Source organism: Athalia rosae, chromosome 1 (genome assembly GCF_917208135.1).
Source record: "Athalia rosae chromosome 1, iyAthRosa1.1, whole genome shotgun sequence".
Lineage (NCBI taxonomy): Eukaryota > Metazoa > Arthropoda > Insecta > Hymenoptera > Athaliidae > Athalia > Athalia rosae.
This window is the reverse complement of record NC_064026.1, coordinates 25229319-25255447: the sequence shown is the minus strand read 5'-3', so window position 1 is coordinate 25255447 and position 26129 is coordinate 25229319. Positions and strand designations below refer to the sequence as shown.

Sequence of the window (26129 nt, the reverse complement as noted above, 5' to 3'; positions counted from 1 at the left end):
GAAGCTTGTACCTGCACCGTTATCGTACTGCGGAACGGTTGCGCGCGGTACAAACAAACCGAAACCATTTTCCCACCGTACACGAGAGTTCGAAATCAATCCGGCTAATTACGATTCAGCCCTTCGACTCTCTTTGATAGAATTAGAGCAAAGTTTATTGTACGTAGCTCGTGCCACCGTGTGCACTCCGAGCGAACGATCAAGTAGCACAGGTTGAGTTTCGAACTTTGGAAACAGTTGAGCTTGCATCTTCTACGTTTAGTAAATTTGTACGACAATTAGAAGATTGACTTTGAACCGATATTTCAATTCCCTCTTTCCGTTCGATCGGTTTTTCTCCCTCCCTCGCGGAGACGAGGAATAAATGGAAAGCTGAACGACGCGGGAACGGAAACGTTGTAACGGTGTCGGTATTACCGCGGCAGACGCCTATCGTGCGCGCAAATGTTTGCCCCAATGCAAAAAGCGTTACGGGGTAAGAAAACCAAGCAGAGTCGGGTAGCCGACTAATAATAACTGGCATTAAACTACGAACAGGATATTTACTTACCGGGTACCAAATATGCCCGCTCGTTATCTTCGAATTAACATAAAGTTGGGGCAACTCCGGCCTGGATATGAGATAGCTACTGCAGCAGGTTTATACTCGCCTATTTCGCGTGCGGGGCTTTAACCCCCCCCCCCCCCCCCCCTATTATTTCTTATCCACGAACGGCAGTACGATTCAGGGAATTGTGGCCCGCAGGTATTACAAGGCAACGACAACTTTTCTCAACGGCGTATCCGCTCGTGGCGTTTCGTGCTACGTAGTTACAGTCCAGGATGCAATGTCTTCGAGTTAAGGTATAAATGTGAACTATGAAGGTATACCGGAGTCCGGGGACAACTGCAACCAACAATTTCTTCTAACCGATCGTATATACGAGTTCCACCTTCATTTTTATCCTTTATCCTGATTCAGCGCCCCTTTACCGCCAGCCAACAACGCGGCTGGGGGTGTACAGTTTTTCGTACGTCAAACGTTGAATCCGTACCGGAAGGTTCGAACAAAATATGAAAATCACTCGATTCAAGTTTCTCCCCGATATACCTAGAGACTCGTGTTCGTCGAGTCTGTATAGGTATATTACTCGGTCCCGCGCATTTCAAACGACGGTATCATTCGCCGTGAAATTCAACGATGTTTTCTGCTCGTTTCCCCGATGCGGAGGACCGAGGAGTGCTCGGCAGTTTAGTTCCTCCCTCGGAGCTTAACGAGGAAACTTTGAAGAGCCTTTGAACTTGACGAATGATTCGAAAACATTTGACAGCGTTAGGGAGTTCGTTACGCGACGCGTACGTTGCCGAGATGTTATTTCGAGGTGCGAATGGGAAAAAGGAGGTGTAGCCAACGGTCTGCGCCGCCACGGAATACGGAAAAGAGAACTTCACGTCAGTTTATCGGACGAGACATCGAACCCTCGCCTCAAACCCCGCATAGTTTTGAGGATATGCGGTACAAGGAGGAGGGCTTTTCATTACCGGCTCGTGATTGATGAGGCGATCGCGATATTATTTTGACCAGGTGAACCAAGGGAAGACGGAAATAAGGGAAGCGTAGCGGCAGCTGGTATACCGCGGAGAAGCGAGCGAGCCGACGAACGCGATCTCCATTGTCTGTGAGTTCTTCTGTATTCGGCTACCACCGTCGGTCGCTTTTGTGCTCGGGGCTACGCTGCTAATGGAAAGCACTTTTCGAAACGCAACATACACGCGAATAATATATACACCGGTTTTGGAATTCATCTACGACTGTATCGTACGTATAACTCCGTGCTCTCCCGTGAATACAGCGCGCTCTATAAAACACACCGTAGATCCACCCACGTACGTACACACAACGCCGAACAACTCGACACATCCATTCCCTTTTTCCCATATTATTCCGTATACGGTAAACCGGTTAATAATACGTCATCGTATAATAAGATTACTTACTTTATCGCGCTACGCGCTCGACGTTTTACTGCTGCACTCCAGTCGTACTACCCCGGCTGCCCCTAAATCCCGAAAATCATCCACTCGGTATACTCGAAAGTGCCCGAGAGAGTGGATCTCGAACGTATGATTTACCGCCGGCGAAGGGGCTCGCGACTCGCTTCATTTCCGGTGAACCGGTCCGCCGAAAACCCCCCGTTGCACGAAATCCCAACGCCCAAATGGATAATTCCGTTTCCAGCTACACCGCGGCTATACCCGTTCGAGAATCTGATTGGACCTTTCCATTTACTTGTCAATTTCCACCTACCCTCCACCCTCCACCCTCCCCTCACCCCACTCTTCACTTTTATTCCGTCATCTGCCGCTCGCGCCACCGTCACCCTCTGTCGTCGCGAATATATCCGCTCGGCTGATATTTTTCTGACGGAAAAAAAAAAAAAAAAAAAAAAACGCCCGTCTCTTTTACACGTGACCACGTTATCGATGTCATCGACGAGTAACGTCGAATAATGCACTTTTCACTTCAAATCGGAACTTCCTTCTAACCGGAACAGAAGAAGTGCAGCGTTATCGGCGGTCCGTTGCTCCGATCGATCGTGAAAAGGGTTCGGCTATTCAAATCAAGTCCGAAAAGCCGTCGTTTATTCGATAGGTCGAATCGCCCTGGTCCCCAACTTCCTACTCCGTGGAAACTTTTCTCCGTTTCTACAATTTACCGCTCTGGTGTATTTTAACGGTCTAGAAAATTTTCCGGTATCGGAATCACGATTACGGTCATCGGTGTTGCGACCCAGCGAGGACTCGACCCGGTGTCTACACGTCGAGAATCAAATTTTGGTAAACCGCCCGCGCCGTTCGTTCGTCTTTTGCGTATAAAATTTTTCGGCGGTGGAGGGGGGGGATGTGAACGACGGGTGGTCGACCGCCTTCGGAAATCCCTTGAGAAATGCTCGACGTTTTCGTGTCGTACGAATCGCTTCGATTCCCCGAACTTTCGACCCTGATTTTACAGTTGGACGGTGCGGAGGAGACAAAAAATTTACCGATTATCAATGATTTTCACGAGAATCTAACACACTCGGAATTTCCGAAACTTATATGGTCCGTAGAGTCGACTCGTCATCCGTCTTTTTCATGCCAACCCGAACTACGGTCTGCTGTAAGTTTGTTTTTTTTTTTTTTTTTTTCTTCTACTCGGATAATCTGGAAGGTTTTTGCCGGGCATTAATTAGAGCGCGACGAGCACCTTCGCTGACACATAAACTGCCGATGCATCTTGCCAGCTTCGTTTTTAGCTGCTTAAATTTTGTAACTACGAGATGACCCGGCGAAAAGGTCGTCGCTGGAGTAACAACGGTTTTAGGATATTTTCCGACGTGAAAATTCCCCCTTTCTCACCACGTCCGAAATTTTCTTTCTTTCGCCGTTCTCAATCGTATTGTCACAGATCTGCGGGTAGAAACTTCGCGTTGCTTTTCAAATAAAAACGAGCATCGCTACAGAGATAACTTTTCATCTTCTGTGACCTTCGGATTTATCGTTGATATTACTGGAACTTCGGCGAATGATCGAAGCTCTGCCGATCGTGATTTGAAAGACATCGCAATAAGCCGCAGATTCTTTCGAAGATCTTTGCTATCGTACGTGACGTTGAAAGGTACGTGCAACTTACGCAATTACAATTCGTGGAATACTGATCGGAACACTGCGATGTGCGTATGATAATCTCAAGATGACGCGAAAAAAGTCGTAGCCTTCGGGACGGGACACTATTCAATTGTTTTATCAGGAAAGGTCATATAAATGGGGGATCGAGATCGATTCGCCTTTTCGAAACAGAATGAGACATTTTGAATGAACAATTTCGAGAATAGCTCAAACAATAAGCCGAAACGATATTATGAGAGAAAATTCGAGTGGCTAAAGATAACCTGCTTGAACTTTCCAGATTTATTTTACAAACATTGAATCTGCAGGCCAGCTCGCTCTCGTCACACCCGAAAATCGAACTGTATCAATCACCCCATTGGATCAGTGTTTTATGTTTTTTTGTTTGTTTTTTTTTTTTGTTTTTTTCAATGTGGTCATTAATAACAACATCAATAACCTACAAGGTTTGAAAGAAAAAAAGTGCAGTTGGTTCTGAACCGTTTCAACGTTTCTTTTAACCGGTTCTGCCGTCGGACCATACGGTGTTTGGCGACTGGTAGATGTTCGGTGCAGTTGGTATTTCGCAGGCGAACGGTTCCACCCACATGCAAAGCTTGTTGCCGAGTCCTCTTCCGCTACTTTTTACCGCAACGCAATCTCCGAATCCATGGGGGTTGTTCGGTGCCCACGGTATGTTCATCACACGTGCCTCTGATCGATCGTACAAAGACAACAATATTAGCCGAACGGAACAAACGAGGGGAGAACAAAAAAAAAAAAAAAGAACGGCGAATTCGCAAACAGGTGTGTTTCCTTCGCAGTTGCGTAATTTGAAGAAAAAAAAAAAACAAGCAACACCGCGTTTGAAAAATCGAAATTTTAACGGTCAAAAAACTTACGGTTCGCAGAGTCATTCCAGCTACCGTGCTTCTTCTTGATTCCGACCCAAACTACGTCATCGCGACGTTTGTTAGCGACTATGATATGAAACTTCTCCCAACTATCGATAACAGCGAGACGAGCACCTTCGGCGATACAAGCCTCCCTCGCATCCGACCAGCTACGCTCGTCGCGATTTATTTTGTAGGCCGCATTTACTGTAGGATAATGAACGTAACCCGCTGGAAGTACCACGGCTGAAAATAAAGACGAAAAAAAAAAAAAGAAAAAGAAAGAAAACGTTTCAAATTAATTTCTCGGAGTCGAACGTCGGCGGGCGAATTCCATGGTAGCGAATTCCTTTTCGTTTTATCCCTTCAACCGCATCCCATGCTCGTTTCTTCGGTACGTTTTCACTTACTCGTAGTGACTACGGATTGTTGGTTGTGCGTCTGGTAAGAAGTAACCGAAACAATTGACAGACAGGCGAGCTGCAGAAGCAGCAATCCGTACGTCGTAGACATTTTTCGAATAACAACGGCTGCTGTCGATCCACTGGTCGCGAGGCTACTCGGCCTTGCTTTTATAAGAGGAATCGGTCTCGCACGAGATAACCCGCGCGAACTCTCACAGCTTATTTCAGATATTATCCGAACTCGGTCACCGATGAAAACCGAGTAGATTTACGTATGAAAATCGTTTTTTTTGCATTTTTACGTAATACGCCAATTCCGTTCGGCAATTGCCGAACTTTTCAATACCATGAACGGTTCACCTGCCTCGGAATCGTAAACTAATATTGAACCATTACAGTTTTGTCGACTCGGTCGGAAACTTGAATCAATATTTTCGTTCGATATTAAAACATTTTCTGCCGCTCAGCTACTAGTCTTGAAATTTCTCCGCTCAATGATCGAAAGCAAACTTTTACTCGAACCATTCGAACACCTTTGCCGATGTTCGGGAGCACATATTTCCAGTGCGGCTCTGGAATTCCTACTGGTAAAAACTAGTTTCTCGTACTGCAGAGGTACCGTCTCTTCGTCCTTGACACGCGTACGTACATGAGTACGTCGGACGGCATGAGGTCGTAAGTCGGAGGCGGTCGGTGGACGGGGAACTCTCCCCGGACGCGGGGAGGCTTTCGAAGCGTTCGCGTGGAAACTCGGAATGCCCGGCGGGGCTCGTAAACCCTTAAACTCTGGAAAGCTCGCGGAAAAGTCCGAGCTTTCGGACCTAAAGCTTTTGTGAAATCTATAACCCTCTTGACCGTGGTTCGGTTCTACGCCCCGAAAACTCCCCTTCCGTAATCGGCCGAGGACTTAAAAGATACGGGGTATACGCGCCATTATCTCCCCCATCTTTCTCACCTCGTGTCCGCCCACGCGTCCGCCGAAGTGCCCTCCTTCCACCAGCGTAAACGCTTCGAACCTGACACGCCGGCGGCGGAGATACACGCTCTCGTCGTTCGAACGATATTCGCATTCCGTCTCCGGTTACGTAAAAACAAAGGGACCCTGACCCCTGGTGTTTACGTGACCGCGGCGGAATTGGCGTTGACGCGTTATCTCGGTTCGTGACCCCCGTACGTGTCGTACGTCTCTGTTCGAATGACGGAAATTTTGTGGGAATCTTGTTCGCAGGGAAAACGAATAATTTGACGACATGAAACGTATCATTTTATTCACGTGATATCGAACAATCGCACAAATATTACCGATGGATTAATCCGTTCTCGCCGGTCGGTCCGTAAAATAGGGAATATAAGAACCGCGTCGATTATTTCGGTCAGTACAATTGGCTGACTCCTCTTCCGGAGTTACCTGGCCGCCATCCTTGTCCCGAAAAATTGCCCCCTCGACCGTGATCCTGATTCGGCAATCTCGGGTACAACGTGGGCGTCGATACTATTTCGCAGACGAACGGATACTCCCGAAAACATTCGTGATTGGTGAGCCCTCTTCCGCCCGACTTAACGGCGACGCAGTCGCCGACCCCGTAAGGCAGATTTCGCCCCCAAGGCAGTCTCGCCTGGTAGCGCACTGTTAGAGTCCGTGGAAACAAAATAGATTAGCGAGAGAATTTTGGAGGCGAGGAGTCGGACTCACCGTTTTCGGACGTTACCCAGAGCCCGTCAACTTTTTGAAAACCAACCCAGACGGAGCTCGGCGGTTGTTGCGATCTTACGAATCCAATTTTTTGCCACGAGTCGATTACCGCGAGACGACCACCGTCGTTCAGGCAAAACTGTTGCGCCGCAGTCCAACTGCGGGTTTCGTTGTACACTTTGTAAGCGGCGTTTACGTCCGGGTGATTCTCGTAGCCCGGGGGAAGCGAGCGTACGGGATGGACGGTGCTATCTTCGGGATTATTTGAAATTAATAATTCGACGTCGTATTGGCGATGATCAGAATTATTTTGTCCAACAATGATCCTCGACGCTTTCGTTCAAAAACGTCTGAACTTACTCATCAAAGTACCGGGTGTCCATTGCGAATTGGCCGATGCGAGTAAGAGACAGGCAAAGTTTAGGATGAACCATACCGTCGGAGAGGACATTGTCGACATGTAACGATTGCTTTTCGTGTAAGTTATTGACTGACACTCCGCGCACGTCAAGACGTACTTTATAGCCAATGATATCCGGAGATAACCCGGACTCTAATCATTTGTGAAACGAGTCGCACAGTTTCGATTCCTATGAGAGGAGAGCAAACGAGACGTTTATTTTTTCGGTTCTTCGTACAACCGATAACGTTTCCTGTATAATTTCGATGCTGATTTTATTCGCTCACTTTTATCAAGGAAAGCTACCGCTCCGCCCGGCATCTATTTCTCGATACGCCGAGCTTCTGCACATTTCTCGTCGTGTACAATTATCTTATCACTCGTTGTTAATTATATAAATGCGTGCAATAATTACGCGGTGTTTTTTCTTTTCCGGCTACAATTTGCGCAATCGAAAATTGTCCGTGCCGAAGGGTGATGAAAATAATTCGCTGGTGTTTTTGCACGTAGAGGAAAAATTTTTATTTGCTATCCTACGACAATACAGACAGCTATACTGCTCGGTGCGCGATCATATTTTTCTCCATCTCGCGTATCGTCGGTCGGAAAAATCTGGTCGCCGATCCCGCGAGAGCGACGACGTGCTTCCAACATCGAAATGTAATTTCCATCAGGAGTCTCCGTATCCGTACAACTCTGCCCTAGTTACTTCCGAACATGATCGGTGTCTGTTGTACCGATGCGGTCGTAGCCGGTATTTCACACACGAAGGGTTTGCGCCAAGCGCATAGCTTGTTGGACAATCCATCCCCCCTGACATTCACCACGGCACAGTCCCCGAAATTGTCGGGACTGTTGGCCTCCCACGGTAAACCGTGGCGTTCCGAACCTGCCGAACGAAACGTCGTGAGATCTGAGGTGGTCATCGTTCCGAATAATTGACAAACAATACGATTATTTCTACATTTTTTCACATCTTCTGCTCCGCGTTAGTTTCAACACATCTGCACAAGCGATGTAAACATAATTCCAAACAAATCCGCCCGAAAACTTGTGACACGCGAAGATACATCGATGTGAAATAAGAAATTTCACCTTTTTCGTTAATTTGAAAATAAATAATTCAAAAATGACGGTAAAAGATCGTATCTTTTTGTTTTTTGTTTTTTTTTTTTTCATTTTTCATCACCAATGTACTTTCGCATTTCTCAAGTTTTCGGATTCTTGCAACTCTGAACAAAAAATTAGACAACAACGGCGGTTACGACCTCATACCGTCGGCAAATGTAATTTTTCAGAATTAGGCCCGGGTTGGAGGGGCGTAACCACCGGTACAATTACACCCGTTCGTCGTTCGATGACACAATTTTGTGATTTCAGCATTTATCAAAATATTATGACAATTTGGCACATGAGAGAAAAAAAAAACAAAAGAAAAAAGAAAAGAAAAAGTGCTCCCTTCTAGTTTTACACGCGGCGCGTACGACCTTATACCATCAGCCACGCGTAACGTTAGCGTCGAATTTTGTGTGGCGAACAACAGAATCATCGCGTAAATACATATTGATATGAAATTATAATTACGATCATCGGCCGTAACCCATCGAGAATCATCTCTGGTGATGCCAACCCAAACCTCGGAATACTGGGCTTTATTCTCCGTGACGAATCTAATTTTTTCAACGGTGTCAACGACGGCCAGACGGCCGCCTTCCGAAACGCATGCGGTATTGGCGTTGTACCAATTGCTTCGCTCTCGGTGAACTTTCAGGCCCGCATTTATCGTTGGAAAATGAACGTAACCCGACGGGAAAGTGACGGCTGAAAATATTATCGGATTACATACGGCTTCTCGATTTTTCAGTTCGTAGGTTGGTCATCCGCTGGCGCGGACGTTCGAATCGAGGAGCCGGTGGCGCACTAAAGTTTTACTCACTCGTCGGCACACCTGTATCAGATTCGGAAGATAACTGGTGAGGGATCACCGGTGATATTGAAACGCAGATCAGATGCAGTAATAAGAATTGTCGTGTGTCAGGCATTTCTATAACTGGTGAATGTTTCTGACGTACTGGCCCCGCGTTGTACGAGACCTCGCTTTAAATGGAACGAGGCTCGAGATAACCCGCGCGAACTCTTCAAACTTATTTTAGACGTACGGTTCGGCCGTTACGATTTAGCCGGTTCACAACTCGAGTGCAAACTTATTCTCGGATCTAATTCGGCGGATAATACAGGCGCCTTCGCTCCAGTCGTCGACCTTCGTCTTCGCCACGCTTCGTCTCTTCAATTTTTCTCTTATCAAATCGGTTGTCGAAGGCTTGCAAGTTTTTCACGCAAACGGGATATTCTGTTATTCAATCGGAGACACGGACGGTTCGTCGTGTCGTAATCGCATGTCCGGATGGTTCGAATATTTTGTCGGAAAACGGTTGGGAACATTCCCGAAAATATACAGATAACGGCATCTCAACGAAACGTCGCAAATATCGCCGATTAACGATAATTCCTGATCGTCGCGACTCGATTCCGAGAAATTCAAAATCTCCGAATTATCCAAAATCTCGATGCCCTCGGATTTCCAAAGGTTACCAAGATTTTATCTCCCAAGACTAACTACCGTTAAACTTTTCCTTAAAAAGTTGGCAGCCGAATCGCACTGATTGATTATTTTTTCGACGACGCTATCCGCCATTAAAACCCATTGTCTTGTACGTTTGTTCAACTGTTTTTTCGTTTCGTATCGTTTCAACGTTGGTACAAATTACGTCGGTATTAAATTATACAACTAAGAAACAAGTCTGGCCGGCTAACGAGACCGGTAATAAATGAAGCCCATCAGTATGAATCCGGATTAGCCGAGCCACCCGACAGATGAATTATTCATTTCTATTATTTCCCGCGTTTCAATCTTCGTTCGCATCCACCTGTCCGTCCGTCCGTCCGTTCGTTCGTTTACCCCTCCGTTATTCGACGACTGTATCCCTCCCCGTCCGATGTTTCTCACCTATACGGACCTACTTAAATATTAGCTATTCATATACGCGCATAGGTATCACAGCAACATCCGAGCTGATCGATCTGTTGTTCGTCAAGATGAAATTCGCACACACCCCTCAGATTAACGTGCGGTTGATTGGACCATTGTGCGTTCCGGGGTCGGTCGGGGGTGCAGTCGGTTGGTTGACGGTGTGACGGTACATGACTGGAATACTTGCTTGATAATTGGGGTCGAGACTCGGCTGTTTAGCCATTTAGCTAATTAGCTCTTTCGTTTGTTCAAAAAGATCGGCGCGGCGCAGGACGGGGGGGGGGGGGGGGGGGGGGGAATGAATAAAATTACCAACTTTCGGCTTGATGAGAAAGAGCGAAACAGGAAACGAGAAAGTTACGTTACAAAGGGGTGAAAAAAAGTGCTAGTCGAAAGGGAGAGGCGAATTTTCATTTTGTCACGTGTTCTCTTACAGCAGTCCGTTTGCGCGGTTGATCTGTTTTTTTTTTTTCAACAATAAACTGCGTTTGATTACGCTTCCGAACACCTTGCGTCAGTCGAATAATGGTATTACACGGGAAAGTAAATGAAGACAAAAATTCGAGCGAGAATTTTCAACTTTCGTAAGATTCGTAATCCCGAAAGCGCGGATTTTCAAACGAGTCATTCAACATCACATAGTGTACATGTATAGGTAAGCACGGATGAATGAAGCTCCTTTTCCTCTCTTTTTGTACGTCCCCCGCGAGCCTTGGCAGGCAAAAGCATCGGAAGGAACGTCGGCGTCGGGACCCAGGAGTCAACTATCTAACGCTAGAACGAAGGCGGACGGACTGGTAGACGGACGAACGAACTAATTGAGAGCTCTTCCAGCTCGCAAATTTAAATGGAATGCGTTAAGTGAGCGCCTTGTGAGCTGCTATTCACTGCATATTATATCTCCCTGTATACGTACATCCTACATCTGTGTACGTTCTGAATATAGGTACGACATAACCGTTATATATACAGTATTGGAGTGAACGGGAAAATTCGAGTGGAATTACATCGACGTAATCCCCTCTTTTCCCCCGAGTCTCGAGAGTCAAAAAAAATTACTCGTTCCCCCCTCGTTTAACTGCACATCGCTCCTCGATGACTTACGGTGTGATAAAATGAAATATTCAAAATCTTCCTGCACGGGAGCAGAGCCTTCGATTTATTTTTGATCTTTGAGAGAGCTTCGCTTCGAAAAAACGAAGACCAAGGACTACTTGAAAATCCATCGTTCGTCCGGTAATTGTCGGAAGTTACTTTTAGACGACGATAATTGAACGGTTGAGTTTTTCCCCCCCGCAACCTTGTATCCCTCAACATTGTACTAATTGAATAATTTACCAAGCTTCCGCTGGCTCCGATACACCGCACGGCATATACGCCATGTATACTCCATCTTGCGGTTCTCGGGTTTCCAGAGTTCAAAGTTCCGAGCTTTTAGGGTGTTCTCGCATTAGTTTCGGAAGACACGGTCTACGCGCGGAAGTTTCTTTCCCCCTTGCCATCAGCTTTTGTTCGGGATGTCTCAATTTCGTCCCCTCTTTTCTTTATGAAGTCAATAAAAAACCAGGGTGGCGGGGGGGACGGGGAGGGGGGGGGGGGCGCCTCTGCAGAAACCGCAACAAGACAGGTACTCGTTATAAACAATACTAAGTGGCTATCCGGGTTCCCGAAGTATCTATCTTTATCACTTTATCTGTATCGGCCGCGACGTCTGTATTACACCCTTCGTCCTTTCCACGCTCCTGTAGGCTCCCAGGTCCGCCGCGATCCGGTAGTTCCGACCAACCTCGGATTTAGTCCGATAAAAAATCTTTGGGACGGGCGTAATTAGTCGGAGGGGAAAAATACCCATCGGCTGCCGCCGAGAAAAAAAAATACGAAAAACAAAAGGACGCGGAGCTTAACTCGGCTGCGGATAGACAATGGCGAGAATCGAGAAAGTTTAGGTTAGACTTGCATCGAGCGCGAAGATTTCACGCAGCTGATTTCGACGGGCTTTTGTCATTATATTCTTTACATTTCTCTTCCCTTTTTTTTTTCTGCTCGGTGAAAAAATGTGTGCGTTTGTACAAAAGCCCCGCGGTTTTACACAAATTTAAGGACCTCGCATTTTTGTCTTCTTCTGTTTTAAACCGTGTACACGGATGTTATACATAGGTATATATATCTGTAGCGTCCCTCTTTATACAAACGTCCGATAAAGGGTGCGAAAACATGGGAGGGAATTTTTTTTACGGTTAGGAGGTCTGGAATCTCAGTGCGGAGGTATTCATTTTCCGCGTGATTTTCTCATGGGAGAAGTTTGAAAAAAGGAAAGAAAAAAAGGCTCGCCGAACCTCACCCGCTACGCATATAGATATGTATGTCTATATGCGTTTGGTTCGCGGTGAGAAACCGAGAGTGAAACGATTCGAGGGTGTTGAATCTCATTGGAATTTGCCGTTGGAGAAAAACGCGAGTATTTCGCGATTAGTGTCAAGTGGCCGAATTAGCCCCAAACGATTATCTCGATATACCTGTACACGTAATTATTGTTAGCAGAAACGGGGGAAACCCACGAGGACAGCGCAAACAAAAGGAATAAATGAAACCGAGTGGATCCTCCACATATCGCCCTCGGGTGAAAGGGATATCAATTCTTACCCCGATAATGAGTATAAGTGAAACAAAGATATCCGCTCTAAATTTTCACTTTTGATAGAAGTGCGTGTAAATGTTTTTTTTATCTCAAAACCAATGAAATTTCATTATTAAATATGCAATCAAAAATGATATTCCTCGTTATCGGATCGCGAATGAATGATCATTGATTTGGCAATGGAAAATAATTCCCAATTTCAATTCTGATTTATTTTTCATTTAAGGTCTTTTAAGTCTGAGGCTTTTTTATTGTCAGGCGCTTTATTACGTCGTTTCTAATTATACGGTCCATAAATTTAATGAAAGGGTAATCTGAGATGCGAACCGATCATCACACTTCACCTTGCGCATCGTATGGTCCGATAAAAACGATGAAAAACCGAAAAAATTGAAAAAAAAAAACAAAAAAAAAAAAACAAATAGATCCTGAAAGCGGTGCAGTAATTTGAGATAATCCAACGCAGTCCCGAACGACTCGGCGTTCCTGCATCTCTCGGTAAATCGTGGGAGTAAAAAGAGCGAGGGGACGGAGAGAAGATGATAAAAGTCGAAGGTTATTATTCTTCCGGGTATATCTCTGGCAAAGGTTAGTTTAATGACATTCCGGGTTGTGCATCGCGGCGGCGTATGGTATTGCTCGTTACATTTTTGTTTGCGGTAATAAAAGCTCGCCGCCGCGCTTACGCCATTTTATTATGTAGTTGAGGAAGCAACGTACCTCGCGACGGTGGAATCAGGTACCTACCTATTCCTGTACGTGCGATGCAACGCGCACGTTGAACAGCTAGGTGAAGAATTGACCTGACGTACAATTGGCGTAATTCGTCGGACAATTATCCGCCTGTTGAAATATCGTCGACGCTTAGCGAATGCTTTTCCTCGCATCCGGATAAATTTTGTATACCAGCGTAGTTTTTAGCCCTATTGACACGTTCGTCGTTAATTAGTTCCAACCGATCCGTTACACGTCTACCGCAGTATTCGGTAGAGGCACGGCGGCCGGTGAATCCGTTGTAAATGTATAGAGTAGCGGATCGAACGCACACACATTCGGGTCTCGCACCTTTTGTTCGGTAAAATTATTATAATGTATTCCCAGCAGTTCCGTTCCATCAAACTCTATCTCAAAATCCCCGGCTGTTTTCATTCGTATCAGATTTTCATAATATGCTAATTTTTCATCGATGCCAACTCCGCGTAGAGGGTGTCCAGTTTTATGACGCGAAATATCGAATCACCTCGTGCCCCCGACTCACCCTACCTGCGAAAAACGTCCCAACTGCGAATCACCCCGGATTTTAGGTAAAAAATTTCCGAGATTCGACAGGGTACAATTAAATAAATATGATATCCGTTCCGTCGCCATTTTGGGTAGCAATAAATCACGAGCACAATGGAATTCCAGTGTTGAGTATGTATATAGAGTAAAACTACCGACAAGTTTCCCGTAGAATTCGCGCGCGGAATTTTCCTTGTTCTTTGATCGTGAAAAGTTGGATGTGTTTCCACGAGATAATGATGATCGGTGGAATATTTCAGGACTCCTTTGCGCGGACACGGTGAGCGTCGCACGCTTCGACGGTAGCGGAATTCAGCAATTCTCATCCGGGGAGGATTTTCGAAAGTCTGCGGGAATCGGGAGTTCGGATCCGGAGTTTGACCCGAGCATGGTGACGAACGTTACGAGTCCAGCGGGCCAGACGGCCTACCTGACTTGCCGTGTTAAAAATTTGGGCAACAGAACGGTAAATATTACGATGATACCAATTTATACTACGTTCGTTGAATTCTAATTGTAAGTTAATCAATTCAATCATCCCCGCTGGTTCGCTCTCTCCCTTTCACCGTATTTTCACTCTCTCTCCCGGTTCGTCGATCGATTCGTGCGAAACGGAGTGAGAATAAGAGAGGAGACCGAATGCGGGGGTGTAGGAAAGGTGCAGGTGGGGGTGAATGGGAGAATATTGAATCCCGCGAAAGAGTCATCGATTTAAAGTTTTAACTTTGGACGTGAGCGGCGTCAAAACGAGGCCAAGAAATTAGATTCTTAACTTACGTAACTATATATCTTAAAATTCTAGGCTCGCCTGCCGCGACTAATTAAAGTCAGTGAAACGTTAACGCACCGGAGGGGTTGCTTTGAAACATGCTAGAAAGGACAAATAGACAGACTTACCAACGGACGGACGGGGGTGGAAAGGGAGGAGGGATGACGGGTACGAAATGAAATGAAAATTTTAGCGACGCTTCTCCATTGCTTATCCACTTTGGGGTATATATACTCGTCTGGTATACGCGATGGATACATACATATATGTAGCGGTATAGGTATATACGAGAATGAAACGCGGGGATCGCGATAGTGAAATTTCGACTAGTAAATCTGGTGGAAGCTTCGCCCTTTCTCTCTCTCTCTCTCTCTCTCTCTATCTCTCTTTCGTCTTTTCCCTTTTCCTCTTTCCGCGCGGCGATGCGGGGGGTGGGGGGGTGTTTATCTACGGGGTGTGTCGTCTGTATCCTCCCTCGGGCCGTTGCCTTATCTCCCTATCGGAAATTCAGAGTTCGGACCGAAGTTGGCTTTCGGCCAGGATGGTAATGCAACCCTCCGCAACGCTGTACCGATCTTTCCTAGTCACTTTTGACCGGACCGCGAGTCCGCCGCATTGGCGTACCCAGTTCCAAAAGAATCGGATAACTTGCGGACTGCGAATATTCAGCTTACTCAAATTATAATAAAACTATCGATCGCCGTCGGGTTCGGTCGATACGATCGACGCGCACAATTTCGAATACCGTGGACACGAGACGTTGTAATCAATTGTCATTTCTACGCGTCTACCGCCCCCCCCGCGATCGAGCGACGCAATAATTCGAAACGAACGCCACCGCGTGTCGGATATCACCGGAATTAACCGAGCATCACTTTTACTTAACCCTGTCTCGTCTGGCACGCTTCGTACCACCCAATAACCCTGTCAGAAGTCGGGGTAAAAATATTATTGAAAAAACCATCCCATTTTGTCTTTACGATAATTATTACCCGCGTCGGTCACAGGCATTACACACCTGTGAAGGAAAATTTCATATCCACGATATTACGAAATCTCGACAGCTGAAACGTTCAATCTGCATCCGCCGTGGTATATATATATATATATGGTAATGGATAGCGGCGATTGTGCACGTGGGGAGTAACGATTTGTTGACGGTGGGGGGGGGCAGGTAGAGGGCACGAGGGACCCGAAGACTCGGCGGTGGTTTTCTTGGTGGTGCAGGAAATGTTGGCAGATGTTTCCTGGCACGTTACCAAAACTCTAATGTTATCCGGCAACAAGGATAGAATATCGCGAAATTATCGTTACTCAAGAATTTAGCGGCGCAGCTCGGAGGCGCCGGGCACCTATGACTAATGAATTCCATTCTTTGTCCCACAACCCCCGCTGGTACGTAGGTTTCGTGGGTGAGGCACCGGGACATTCACATTCTAACAACCGGGAGTTACACTTACACGAGTGACCAGAGGTTCCAGGCTATCCGAGGGGCGGAGGTGGTCGGGACCGACGCCGGTTCGCCGAACCGTAAGGTGTGGTCGGAATGGACCCTCTGCGTGAAATGGGTTCAGGAACGGGACTCTGGTTTGTACGAATGCCAGTTGTCCACCGCGCCCGTAACCTCGCACGCCTTTCGTCTGAACGTCGTCGGTGGGTTGATTGCTCGTTAACGATAACGTAGGTGTAAACGAGAATTATCCCCGTTGCACAGATGCTGCGATCTTTACTTGTATCGGGGCAACTTGTGCGTATTCCCTCTACGGCATACGCCAAAAGTTTCTCTTTTTATTTCATTTCTACGTTAAATCATTGAAAGTTTCGTTGTATACGGATGATATATGTATTGTATACATATATATAGAATTCTCGCACTTCAAACTTTTTACGAGGTATAACGTTAATCCTGCGAGGCCGCGGTCCACACCTCGAATAACATTGCCTCTGCTCCCGACTTTTGTATAGGAACGGAGTGCTCGCCTTTTTTTCCTTCGTTTTCTATTCCGCGACATTTTTTTCGTCCCATTTTTTTCTTTTATCGCTTCCGCCAACGATTTATATCTTTGCAGTTCCAACGGCGAAAATTTTGAGTGCTCCAGATCTCTACGTGGACGCTGGGAGCACTTTAAATCTGACGTGTGTCGTCGAATTGAGTCCCGAACCACCGGACTACATTCTCTGGTTCTACAATCAAAAGGTAGTGTAGACTGAAGCTAGAAATCTCGCTTATCTTTTCGATCAAAGTTCATCTCAGATCGGGATTCAACCTTCCCCTGTACCGTAATAAGCCGTCTCCTCTCGTATCCCTTGAATTTTCAACCAACCGATAACGTCATCTCGGATACACGTTGTAATATATCATTGTAATGGGATCGAGTAAAATAGTTTTCTGTCCAACGACGAAAACGTCTCGTTGTCCTTGCCAAAAGTATGCGATAAACAAGTCTGACTTTCATGAGAAAAAACAAAAAAAAAAAAAAAAACAACAACAACAACAACGAAACTGTGCAAGGTTTGAAAATTTCATTACACGTATAACTGGTATAATGCGTACTTTTGGACGTCTGTGTAACGATTGGTGTTTCATTTCAATATTCCTTTTTTTGCCGTGTCGTAAAGTGAGCGGTTAGCATCTATACATGGATAATAATCGTATATTTTTTTTTTTCTCTTTTCCTCTTCTTTTCTCTTTCACGAACGAACGGTGAATTCCCATAATTTTTGAAGCAGTTTCGCCAGTACGTACAAAATTTGACGTTTATACTTCAAAGGAATGAATAAAATCCATTTTATTACAGGAGACATTTTGTACGCGACGACGTACGGGTACACACACATAATATCTCGTAGAAACGGGTCCAGTCTGCATCGAGCGCGTATGCTTTCATATACTTTTATTCCAATGATTTATTTATTGGAATTCGTCGTTTATGCACGACGAGGTTTACCGTATAACGCGGTGAAGCCTCTCCGGCATACTTCGCAGACTAATGTTAATTTTTTTTTTTTTTCTCCGTTTCATCGCTCTTTGAGGTGAAACCAACATCAGTGGAAAAATACAGGTGTATAAAAAATTGAATACATTTTTCGTTGCATTTCAAAACAGCTCGTCACGTTCCATAAATTTTTTTTCTCTTTATCTCCTTCCTCCTTTTCATTCGACTCCGTGGCAGATCAGAGGCTTTTGAGATCAGGTGGTTCACGTGACACGGTAATCTCGATACGAGCCTTTTTCTTTTTTTCGAAGTTCTTTTTCATCCTCTTCTCCTTTTTTTTTTACGATGGCTTTTCCGGATAGGGTCGCCAGGAGATACCCGCGTCTTTTTTTTTTTTTTGCCAAACACTGATTCTGAAAAGTCACAAACTTAATACCTTTATCTACCACACTTCGTTTCATTTTTTCTCTCTCGAATAATTTTCGACGAAGACTGACAGAACGTAGAAGGATGGTCGCCACGGGTGCGGTGCATGATAAATTCTTAGCACGCGCGAACTCGAGGCGGAGTTATTTTCAAAATTAACGGATACCTCGTAGGAATTTTTTCTTTCTCTCTTTCCCGCGCGTCTCTCTCCACTTTCTAGTATCCGATAGTTAGGATAAGCTCGATACAAAAGGATCTCCAGCTTTAGATAAGTCCCGATCGATACCTGACTCCACATTTTTCACTACACTCATTTTATCGCTTAGGAAAAATCTTTAAGACTCTGCAGCTATTCCATGTATTATACCCGGATGTCAAGTGGATTTTGAACGAGCTACATGCCCGGTGTTCACCTCTATTTTCTATCGACTCTATTTTCCACCTTCTCTCTCAACTCGCTTGTCTTATTTCAATCTCGACAAGTCTTCGGAAAAATCTGCTGCTCCAGATCCCGATACCATTGAAGTGCGCTTCGCGATACCATCGATTTCATTAATCCTGAGAATTCAGAATTTTCTTTAAAAATTGACAAATTTACATCACGTATGTAATAATCGCACCGGACGCGGGGTGATTTCTTCCAAACTCCGAGATTGGGAGGAGCTTGATTTGACAGACGTGCACCTGACCTCCACTCGCCCCCTCCTCATTCGTTGAGCATGCTATATTTTTCCTTCTCGGAGTTTGGCATGACTCACCCTATACAACGTTCGAAAAATGTACTCCTTATCCGCGGCAGAATTTAAAATGAATTCGAGCTTTCCGAAACTTCGGTGTGACGAGTGTTCGAAGGTGAGGCTATGTGATCTTAAGTTTCGTCCGATCGAATAGCATCCGTTAACGAGCTCCGAGAAGCGGAAGAATAAGAGTAAGTAGAAGTAGTAGTAGAAGAAGAGAAGAGTCTCGTCATATACGTACCCACGTATAGATTGAATGGGAAACGCGGATACCTTGTACAGCACTTGTGTTCCATTTTCATTCATTCTTCATTTCTCTTTTCATTCGTTACCCGGAGAGTCGTGGGCGCTCCGTTCTCTTTGGTGCGAACGTATCCAGATGAAATTGATTGCAGTTTCATTCGGTCTTAGTTACACAGCGCGCTATGAACTTTATAACGCGTTTATCGTCTTTCGAGCACAACTACGTAAGGAAACCAAAGACTATCGAGTTACGGGAATATCCGTGTGTCTCGAGTATTAAAAATTGATATCCCTGACGGGATTTTCTTTCAAATAAATCACAGTACGACTTCGTTTCGAAAAGAAAAAGAAGAAGTATAAGAATTAAGGGAATAAAAACCGAAGGTAAAAGATTGAATTTTGTTTCAAGATGTTGAACTACGATAGCCCGAGTAACGGGAGGTTCATTTACACGGCCAAAGGAAACGACGTAACGACGTCGGGACTTCTGATAAAATCAACGGATCAAGAGGATTCCGGCGAATATAGCTGCAGGCCGAGCAACGCAAAAACGGCCAGCGTTCGAGTGCACGTTTTAAACGGTGAGCCGCTGTCCGCTTAATTTATTCCTAATGGGATGGATTATTCGATCGAATTTCTGTTTAATTGACAAAATAATGCATGTTCGTATATCCGAAGTCTCTCATTACTCCGCGGTAGGAGTATTATTGTTGAAACGTCTACTGAATTCCACGTACCCATTAGTACACTGGCCAATTGAATGTCGAGCCAAGTAAATAGGTATTTACTCTACCTGTAGGTATAGAAATTCAGAACCGATAATCGATGTGCGAATGTGCGCTTTTAATTCTAGAAACTCTCTGCCGTTTTGGTTTTTGTTTTTGTTTTTTTTTTTATCGCTGATTGGACTACCAGTAAAAGGATTTCGTCTGCTACCGTAGACTACACTACTTATACGGGGTGGTTTATACAAATACGAATGCGTAATGTATATAGGTAAACGTCGTCGTCGTATCTTTTCTTCGCAAAAGTTAACGGATAACAATAAAATAAAACCAAGTAAAATGAAATAATAAAAACCCTCTACTGATACCAAATTTCAATTAACCGAAGCTCAGAGGAAACAAAATTGAATGAATAAACAAAGGAAACGAATAAATAAATAAATAAGTGAGAAAAAGTATAGAGGAAAAACGAAATCAGCTGAGTGAGATTCTCTTCGGAGGTTTATTTGCGCCTGCCTGATCCCGATTAGCCAAACCAACCCCCGATACGTGTTTATCTTCACCCAGTAAATTCCGCTTGCTTAGCCATTCGGTATACGGTAAATAAAGAGAAAAAAATAAAAAAAAAAAAAAAAAAACCAAGCTACCTAATCGGCCTAATGGGACTTCAATTCGTTGAGGGGTACAAGAGAAAGCAGGGGCGGGGATGGTGCTGGACTAGGCAAACTTGGAGCCGACTTCTCTCGAACATTTTTTTCCATTTATTTCCTTTTTATTTTGCAGGCGAACGCCCAGAGGCGATGCAAACTGGAGGGACGACTGTACCGGTTTTAAGTCTTCTGCTAATTATACTGTCATCTTCCAGCAACGGCTTTAGCTAAAGGAAGGTAAAATTCGGCGTCTCTAACAGTGTCTTTTTTTTATAATTACTCTCACTATTCATCAGCTGTTATGAATTCCTCTGATTATTCACACATATTTCGAACCGAGTCTGCAATTTTCGTTTCAACCCTTTTTTAATGATTCTTCTCACTAGGCTTCATTAATTTTTACTTGAAATTTTGTTAGTTATATTTAGTCTCGTTCTTTCCTCATTGTCTATATTTTTCTCCAGAGATCGTTACATAAGAACATAAATGGAACCCGAGACCTCCTGGGGAGGTAATTAAAATGTCTCCGTTAATTAAGAGGATTGTTTTTCACTCTGTACAGTCACATATTTTCCATTTTATTTATACTTTTCTTTAGCTCTTCCTTTATTTTTCTTTTCATTTTTTCCGTCACTTCGGGAAGAAATCTCCTCGCGTAATTCGCGTTTTTCTTTTACTGCTCGTTGAGGGCGAGAGCAGATTTGTTTGTTTGTTTGTTTGTTTTTTTTTTTTTTTTTATAGTTTTATCAATCTACTAAACACGATCTCGCGAAAGCAAACAAATCGAACCTATTCTTTCTCACCGCTATATTGTAGCTACGAAAGAAGAGAAGTTGGAAGAAAAAGAAGGAATTTATTCCTCCTTTCTCATCTCCTCATCCAACCGCACGATCTACTGGTGGGAACAATTTATCATCCGCTAAGAACATCTAGGATTAGGTGATACAAGCTCTCGAAACTGATCGCTGTAGGGAGTGAAAATTCAAAATTTCTTCTCCTTTTATTTTTTTTAACGAAACATTTTCGATAATCATATTCGCCTTGTACAACAGTTTCAGTTCAATTTTCGCTGAATTCAGGGCATTGAAATTTTTAAATGTCGAAGAATCAATGTCGGCATATATCATGTCGCTGGAGAATTATTTGCACACCCAAGGGAATATGAAAAAATTATATTTCTATCGTGAGAGTGTTTTCTTGATTTTATTCACAAGCCAATGTGGATCGGATGGCCGAGTGTCCTTCGATCTGCGGAAGTCTAAAATAAAATTTTCGACCAAGGTTAAAGACGTCTCTCGCTTCGCTAGCGTCACCAAATGTACAATCTTTTATATTTGATTAAACCTTCCCCTTAGAATTGGAATAAAATATCGCCGTCTTCGTTCACCCTTTTAGTGATAATCGTTAGTGGCTCATGTTCCGCCCCACTCGTTTCGTCCTTTGGGTTTTTTCTCCTTCCTTTTTCTTCGCTTTTCGTCATCAATGATTTCACCGCACCTCATTTTTCACTCACCGAGAACGATGGATAAATGAATACGTGTATCAAAATCGCGACAGAGGACTAGAACTGATTCATCATCACCGTCTCTGTAAGCTGGATTAAAATAAAATAGAATAGAATTTCATAAAACGATTAACTGTAAGTGTTTTTGTAAATCCTTCAAACGAGTTAATCGAAAATGTACACCGTTAAATAGGCTACCAATCCACATAAGTAATACCAAAACTATAATATACGGACGAAATTTTCCCTGTAAATAAACGAAACTTATACACTGTAAATCCAAATTTTTATCTCATTCATCGACGGAAGAACAATTTTTCGAATTTCCAACGAGGCAGATCGAAAAAAAAAAAATTTTGATATTTTTGCTCCACCGAGCACCGTGCGGTTGATTTAATTGTCAGTACCGACGGACGGCGCGAACACGTCGAATATTTCTACGGTTACATAACAGGGGATGGAAACATCCGACTATCGGACGCTGTATGTGCGTACGGAGGCGTACGGGTGGAGGGTGTGGTAAAGCAGGAAAAGTATCCAGCACCCGGTACACGGGTATAGGTAATATTCGGTACTCAGTAGCGTTGAATGGTCCTCTGAATGGAATAAAATAAGGCCATATCCACTATCCGGCAACGAAATTCAATTTGTGTTCCGCAGTAAAAGCTGTGGGGGACAGCTCAGGTCCGTATACGTGACCCAATATGTTCAACGAACTTCGAGGTACTATACGCCACGATCCGTTCCCCCCGAACGTGTGCGTAAATTGATATTCATCCTCCACCCGCTTACCCCACATACCTGTACCACCCATCAACCGCCCCCGACCCTCCGTACCTTTCGCTCGACGTACCCGTGTTCTCCTCTCCTCTGTTCGGGATACCGCGCGAGTATTCGAAATAACTCCTCTTCAACGGGTATCTCTGTCTCGAATTTATTATACGTTGCGCCGCTCCGACTTTTCGAGCTGTTCAGCGCCGAAGCGTAATACCGATTAATTAGCGACTGACGGAACTGATGAAATGCCGAACGACGGAGAGGATTGAAGCGAACCTTAAATCGCGAATTCGTTTCGGTCCTGTTAAATTCACGAGGGTATCAAAAATAAGGATCGCGCAAGCAGAAAGACTGAGCTTTAATTTCTCCAATGAGCGAACTCTTTTTTTTTTTTTTTTTTTTTTTTTTTTTTTTTTTTTTTTTTTACCCCGAGCGGTTGCACGATTAGCTTTTTTTTTCTCTCGTCGAAAACGAGAGAAATTCTTCACCGCCCGATGCGGTACCAGTAAGCACCGCATTAGCTTTTAAAACAAGTGTATGTTATTTTCACTGATACATATTAGATATACGTATTCACATCGTGTCAAAAGTCGAATGTTTGTGCTTTATTACCTCGAATATCTATTGAACCGATGAAGCTAGCGTAAAATCATATGAGACCTTTTTTGCAGAGCGTTAAATTTCCTACAAAAAACCATAGAGTCCAGAATTTTAAGCATACATGTTAACGACTTACAAAATTGCAAAGAACGAGACGACATTCTCACATGTTATTGACATTTAAAACTTTGACTGCGGTGGGGCACGGGTTAATATTAAAATTAAGGGATGAAATTAGGTGGGCATTTTTTTTTTTTTTTTTTTTTTTGATTTATTTCGAACCAATTTAGGACTGTCGTAAAGAAACATTCCTAAATACCCAAAATGAGGACCACCCTAATGTACACGGATTTCGGAACACTCGTCGGAAATTCCTGTTTCCTGACTGGCGCAAAAATACATACGTACTATATATACATTATACGTAAAATTTAGAACACAGTTGCACCCCAGACCATCGTCCGACAAGGGACTGTTTGCCGGAGCGAATAAGTTCGGACGCTACGTACCGGCCGATATTTGGGATGGTCGAATATCGTATAGGGCAGCCTTGGGAATGGACGTACAGGTACGTATGTAACTATATCGCTACGTTCATATGAAAATTTTACACATATATACAGACATATTAACGACAGAGTCGCAATGCGCTTCGACATAAAGTAACAAAAATCGTACGTGATGACGTTTATTCCCTACGCAGGTGCATACCTGTGTAAATGTGGTGGTTCCGAATTCGTGGTACCGTACTCGTTAGCTTGACGGGGGTAGAGGGAACGTTCTCCGTACAGGTATACTTGTACGTGAGGGAGAGTTGAATCAGGGAGAGAGGAAGCTACCGCGTGAAATAAACTACTCGAGCCGCAAATCCGGTAAGCTTCTTTTGGCTTGATGTGGGAGGAAGGGTGGCGTAGGGAGGGGAGGGAAGGGGGACTTTAACCCGCGGTGTAAGTTGGCAGCTGGTCCGGTAAGAAACCGTGGATGGAAAAGAAAAAAAAAAAGGGAAGAAGAAGAGACAACGTTGACGACGTAGGAAAAAAGAGCAAAGGAAAATAGCAAAAGGAAGACGAACGATGATTCCGCTGTATACGTGCGCTCTGGAAATCTCCGTCGGGCAGTCTGGGAGCGAATAAACACGAAAGTAGAAGAGACACGGGGCGAATAGAATGGTGCGGAAATGGCGAAGCTCGAACTCGGTCCGCGTCGATTTTGAAGCTGGAAAAATCACCGTTTTTTCCACGGATTACAATTCCGATGTGTACGGCGCAGTATAAATATCGGAACGGGTGGAGGGATTAAATTCCGTAGGACCTAAAAGACAAACACCCAACCCACCAACCCTCGTCGGCGTGAGACGGAGGAAATTAATCCGCACACACGAGCGGGTGACTGATCCAATTGTGTACACTAGAGTATGAATAACTAGGAAAATTAGTGGATACACTTCTGTTATATAACTTGGTTTATATTAATTATTCAACAAACAATAAGAGAAGCGCGGGTGTACACGATACAAAGCAGCTTTCAAACTTAACAATAAGATCATGAGACGAGTTGGGCCAGCTTTTTGTCGAAAGCTCTGTTAAGGTTATTTCGCGCAAGTTGGCTCGGTGAATTTTAGTGATGACCGTGTCCGTGGCCACCGTAAGTTCCTCCCGAGTGATCGTTGCCACCGCTATTGTGCACGACGGCATGGAACCCTCCGTGATGATCGGCGTGATACTTTACGGTTCTCACGTTGCCGCCGGGTTCGTGGAGAGTGTATTCACCGGCGACGTTTTTACCTGAACGAAAATAAAGTAGGGTAAGAAAAACAAATAAACAAATAACAAGCTCAATTACGCCTTCATACCGCCACACCGCGGACGTACTCTCATCTTTCCCCCCCCCCCCCCCCCCCTGCTGCGCTCTGATAATCTTCGCAAGAAGCGGTACAAAGAAAGAGGTCAGGCGAACGTAACCACCCTCGAGGGGGGAAAAAACTAATAACAAGGAACGGTCGAGTCCCGGAAATTTGAAGGTACGGCGCTAGTCGCGATCCGAAAAAAAGTGGAACTCGGCTCACCGTCCCTGTGCTCTTTCTGGCCGTGGTAATCCCCGGTGTGATGATCCTCGACTCCGTAAGCGAACTCGTATTTCGGGTGGGCGACGTAGTCGACGTGGTGATGTCCGTGTTTGTCGTGTACGGTCACTTCTTGGGCCGGACCTTCGACGGGTCCGTGATAGTTGGCAAAACTGTGGGCATGCCCCGCCAAATTGACACGGACTTGCGCCACCGCCACCACCACGAGGACCGCGACTAACTGCGAAGCGTGCCAAAAATCAAGGATTGTTAGGAGGAGTTTTTCGTCAGGGAGGTATGATTATTATTCGGAATATATCGGACCCACCTTGAATGCCATGTTCTTGAATGTTGGTCGTACGATTCAATGATAGAATGGCTCGCAAGTCCGCCGTTATATACCCGAGCTACCGTTGTGTTTTGCGACTATAAGATTTCGACATTACGTCGTTATCTAATATAGTGTAGCGGAGTTACGCGGTGCTCCGGACAGTTCCGAGCAAAAAGAATTTCTTTCGATCTATAATCTGCACCTGCTTTCCCACACGTAACTCGGAAGCTGACGCGATTTCGATTATGTATCGTTTGGTAATTGTGAGGATTACTTTTTGCTCGATCGGCAGTCATCGCGATCGCGAGGGGGGCCCTTTCGAAAAAATCATTCGATACGAGGAGTTCGGATACGGATCTTCGTTATTTTTCCCTTGTTAGTCGCGTGGTTTCGTGACTTTGC

The 26129-nt window shown here is 44.7% G+C and overlaps 3 protein-coding genes across 9 annotated transcripts in view; 1 reads left to right on the top strand and 2 right to left on the bottom strand.

The window, feature by feature from the left end:
• Positions 1 to 22228, top strand: part of LOC105690904 (carcinoembryonic antigen-related cell adhesion molecule 1-like) — a 30642-nt gene extending 8414 nt beyond the window's left edge. For 2 of the 6 annotated variants that reach the window (XM_048649168.1, XM_048649166.1), the window contains exons 2-6: positions 14228 to 14433; positions 16140 to 16389; positions 16806 to 16933; positions 19488 to 19659; positions 20587 to 22228. In XM_048649168.1, the coding sequence (XP_048505125.1) occupies positions 14356 to 14433; positions 16140 to 16389; positions 16806 to 16933; positions 19488 to 19659; positions 20587 to 20684 (726 nt within the window). In that variant the 5' untranslated portion in view covers positions 14228 to 14355 and the 3' untranslated portion in view covers positions 20685 to 22228. Of the gene's footprint in view, positions 1 to 3833; positions 4435 to 14227; positions 14434 to 16139; positions 16390 to 16805; positions 16934 to 19487; positions 19660 to 20586 lie in introns of those variants that run through there. The other 4 variants (XM_048649165.1, XM_048649163.1, XM_048649167.1 and 1 more) reach the window with 4 other exon arrangements.
• Positions 6166 to 9110, bottom strand: LOC105690968 (snaclec agkicetin-C subunit beta-like). Of its 2 annotated transcripts, XR_007276748.1 has the most exons (5): positions 8954 to 9110; positions 8602 to 8838; positions 6978 to 7906; positions 6618 to 6869; positions 6166 to 6551 (listed from the first exon to the last, which is right to left on the bottom strand). XR_007276748.1 is itself a non-coding variant. In XM_012409167.3 (3 exons), exons 1-3 carry the CDS (start codon positions 7075 to 7077, stop codon positions 6298 to 6300), a joined length of 606 nt encoding a protein of 201 aa, XP_012264590.2. In that variant the 5' UTR covers positions 7078 to 7153; the 3' UTR covers positions 6166 to 6297. The 2 variants fall into 2 exon arrangements, 1 of the variants encoding a protein (XP_012264590.2); XM_012409167.3 differs by lacking the exons at positions 8602 to 8838; positions 8954 to 9110 and having other exon boundaries at positions 6978 to 7153.
• Positions 22229 to 24781: 2553 nt separating the features above from the next.
• Positions 24782 to 25837, bottom strand: LOC105690903 (cuticle protein 19-like). The gene is made up of 3 exons (XM_012409056.3): positions 25725 to 25837; positions 25400 to 25637; positions 24782 to 25118 (listed from the first exon to the last, which is right to left on the bottom strand). Exons 1-3 carry the CDS (start codon positions 25734 to 25736, stop codon positions 24952 to 24954), a joined length of 417 nt encoding a protein of 138 aa, XP_012264479.1. The 5' UTR covers positions 25737 to 25837; the 3' UTR covers positions 24782 to 24951.
• Between the last annotated feature and the right edge of the window lie 292 nt (positions 25838 to 26129).

Bases quoted from the DNA above. Each gene is read 5' to 3' on its own strand.
- LOC105690968 (XM_012409167.3), bottom strand. From the start codon at position 7,077: ATGTCGACAATGTCCTCTCCGACGGTATGGTTCATCCTAAACTTTGCC. The intron at 6,870-6,977 runs GTAAGTTCAGAC...ATAATCCCGAAG, and splicing joins GACACCCGGTACTTTGATGA to ATAGCACCGTCCATCCCGTA. The intron at 6,552-6,617 runs GTGAGTCCGACT...GGACTCTAACAG, and splicing joins CTGGGTAACGTCCGAAAACG to TGCGCTACCAGGCGAGACTG.
- LOC105690903 (XM_012409056.3), bottom strand. The intron at 25,119-25,399 runs GTGAGCCGAGTT...ATTTTCGTTCAG, and splicing joins CCAGAAAGAGCACAGGGACG to GTAAAAACGTCGCCGGTGAA.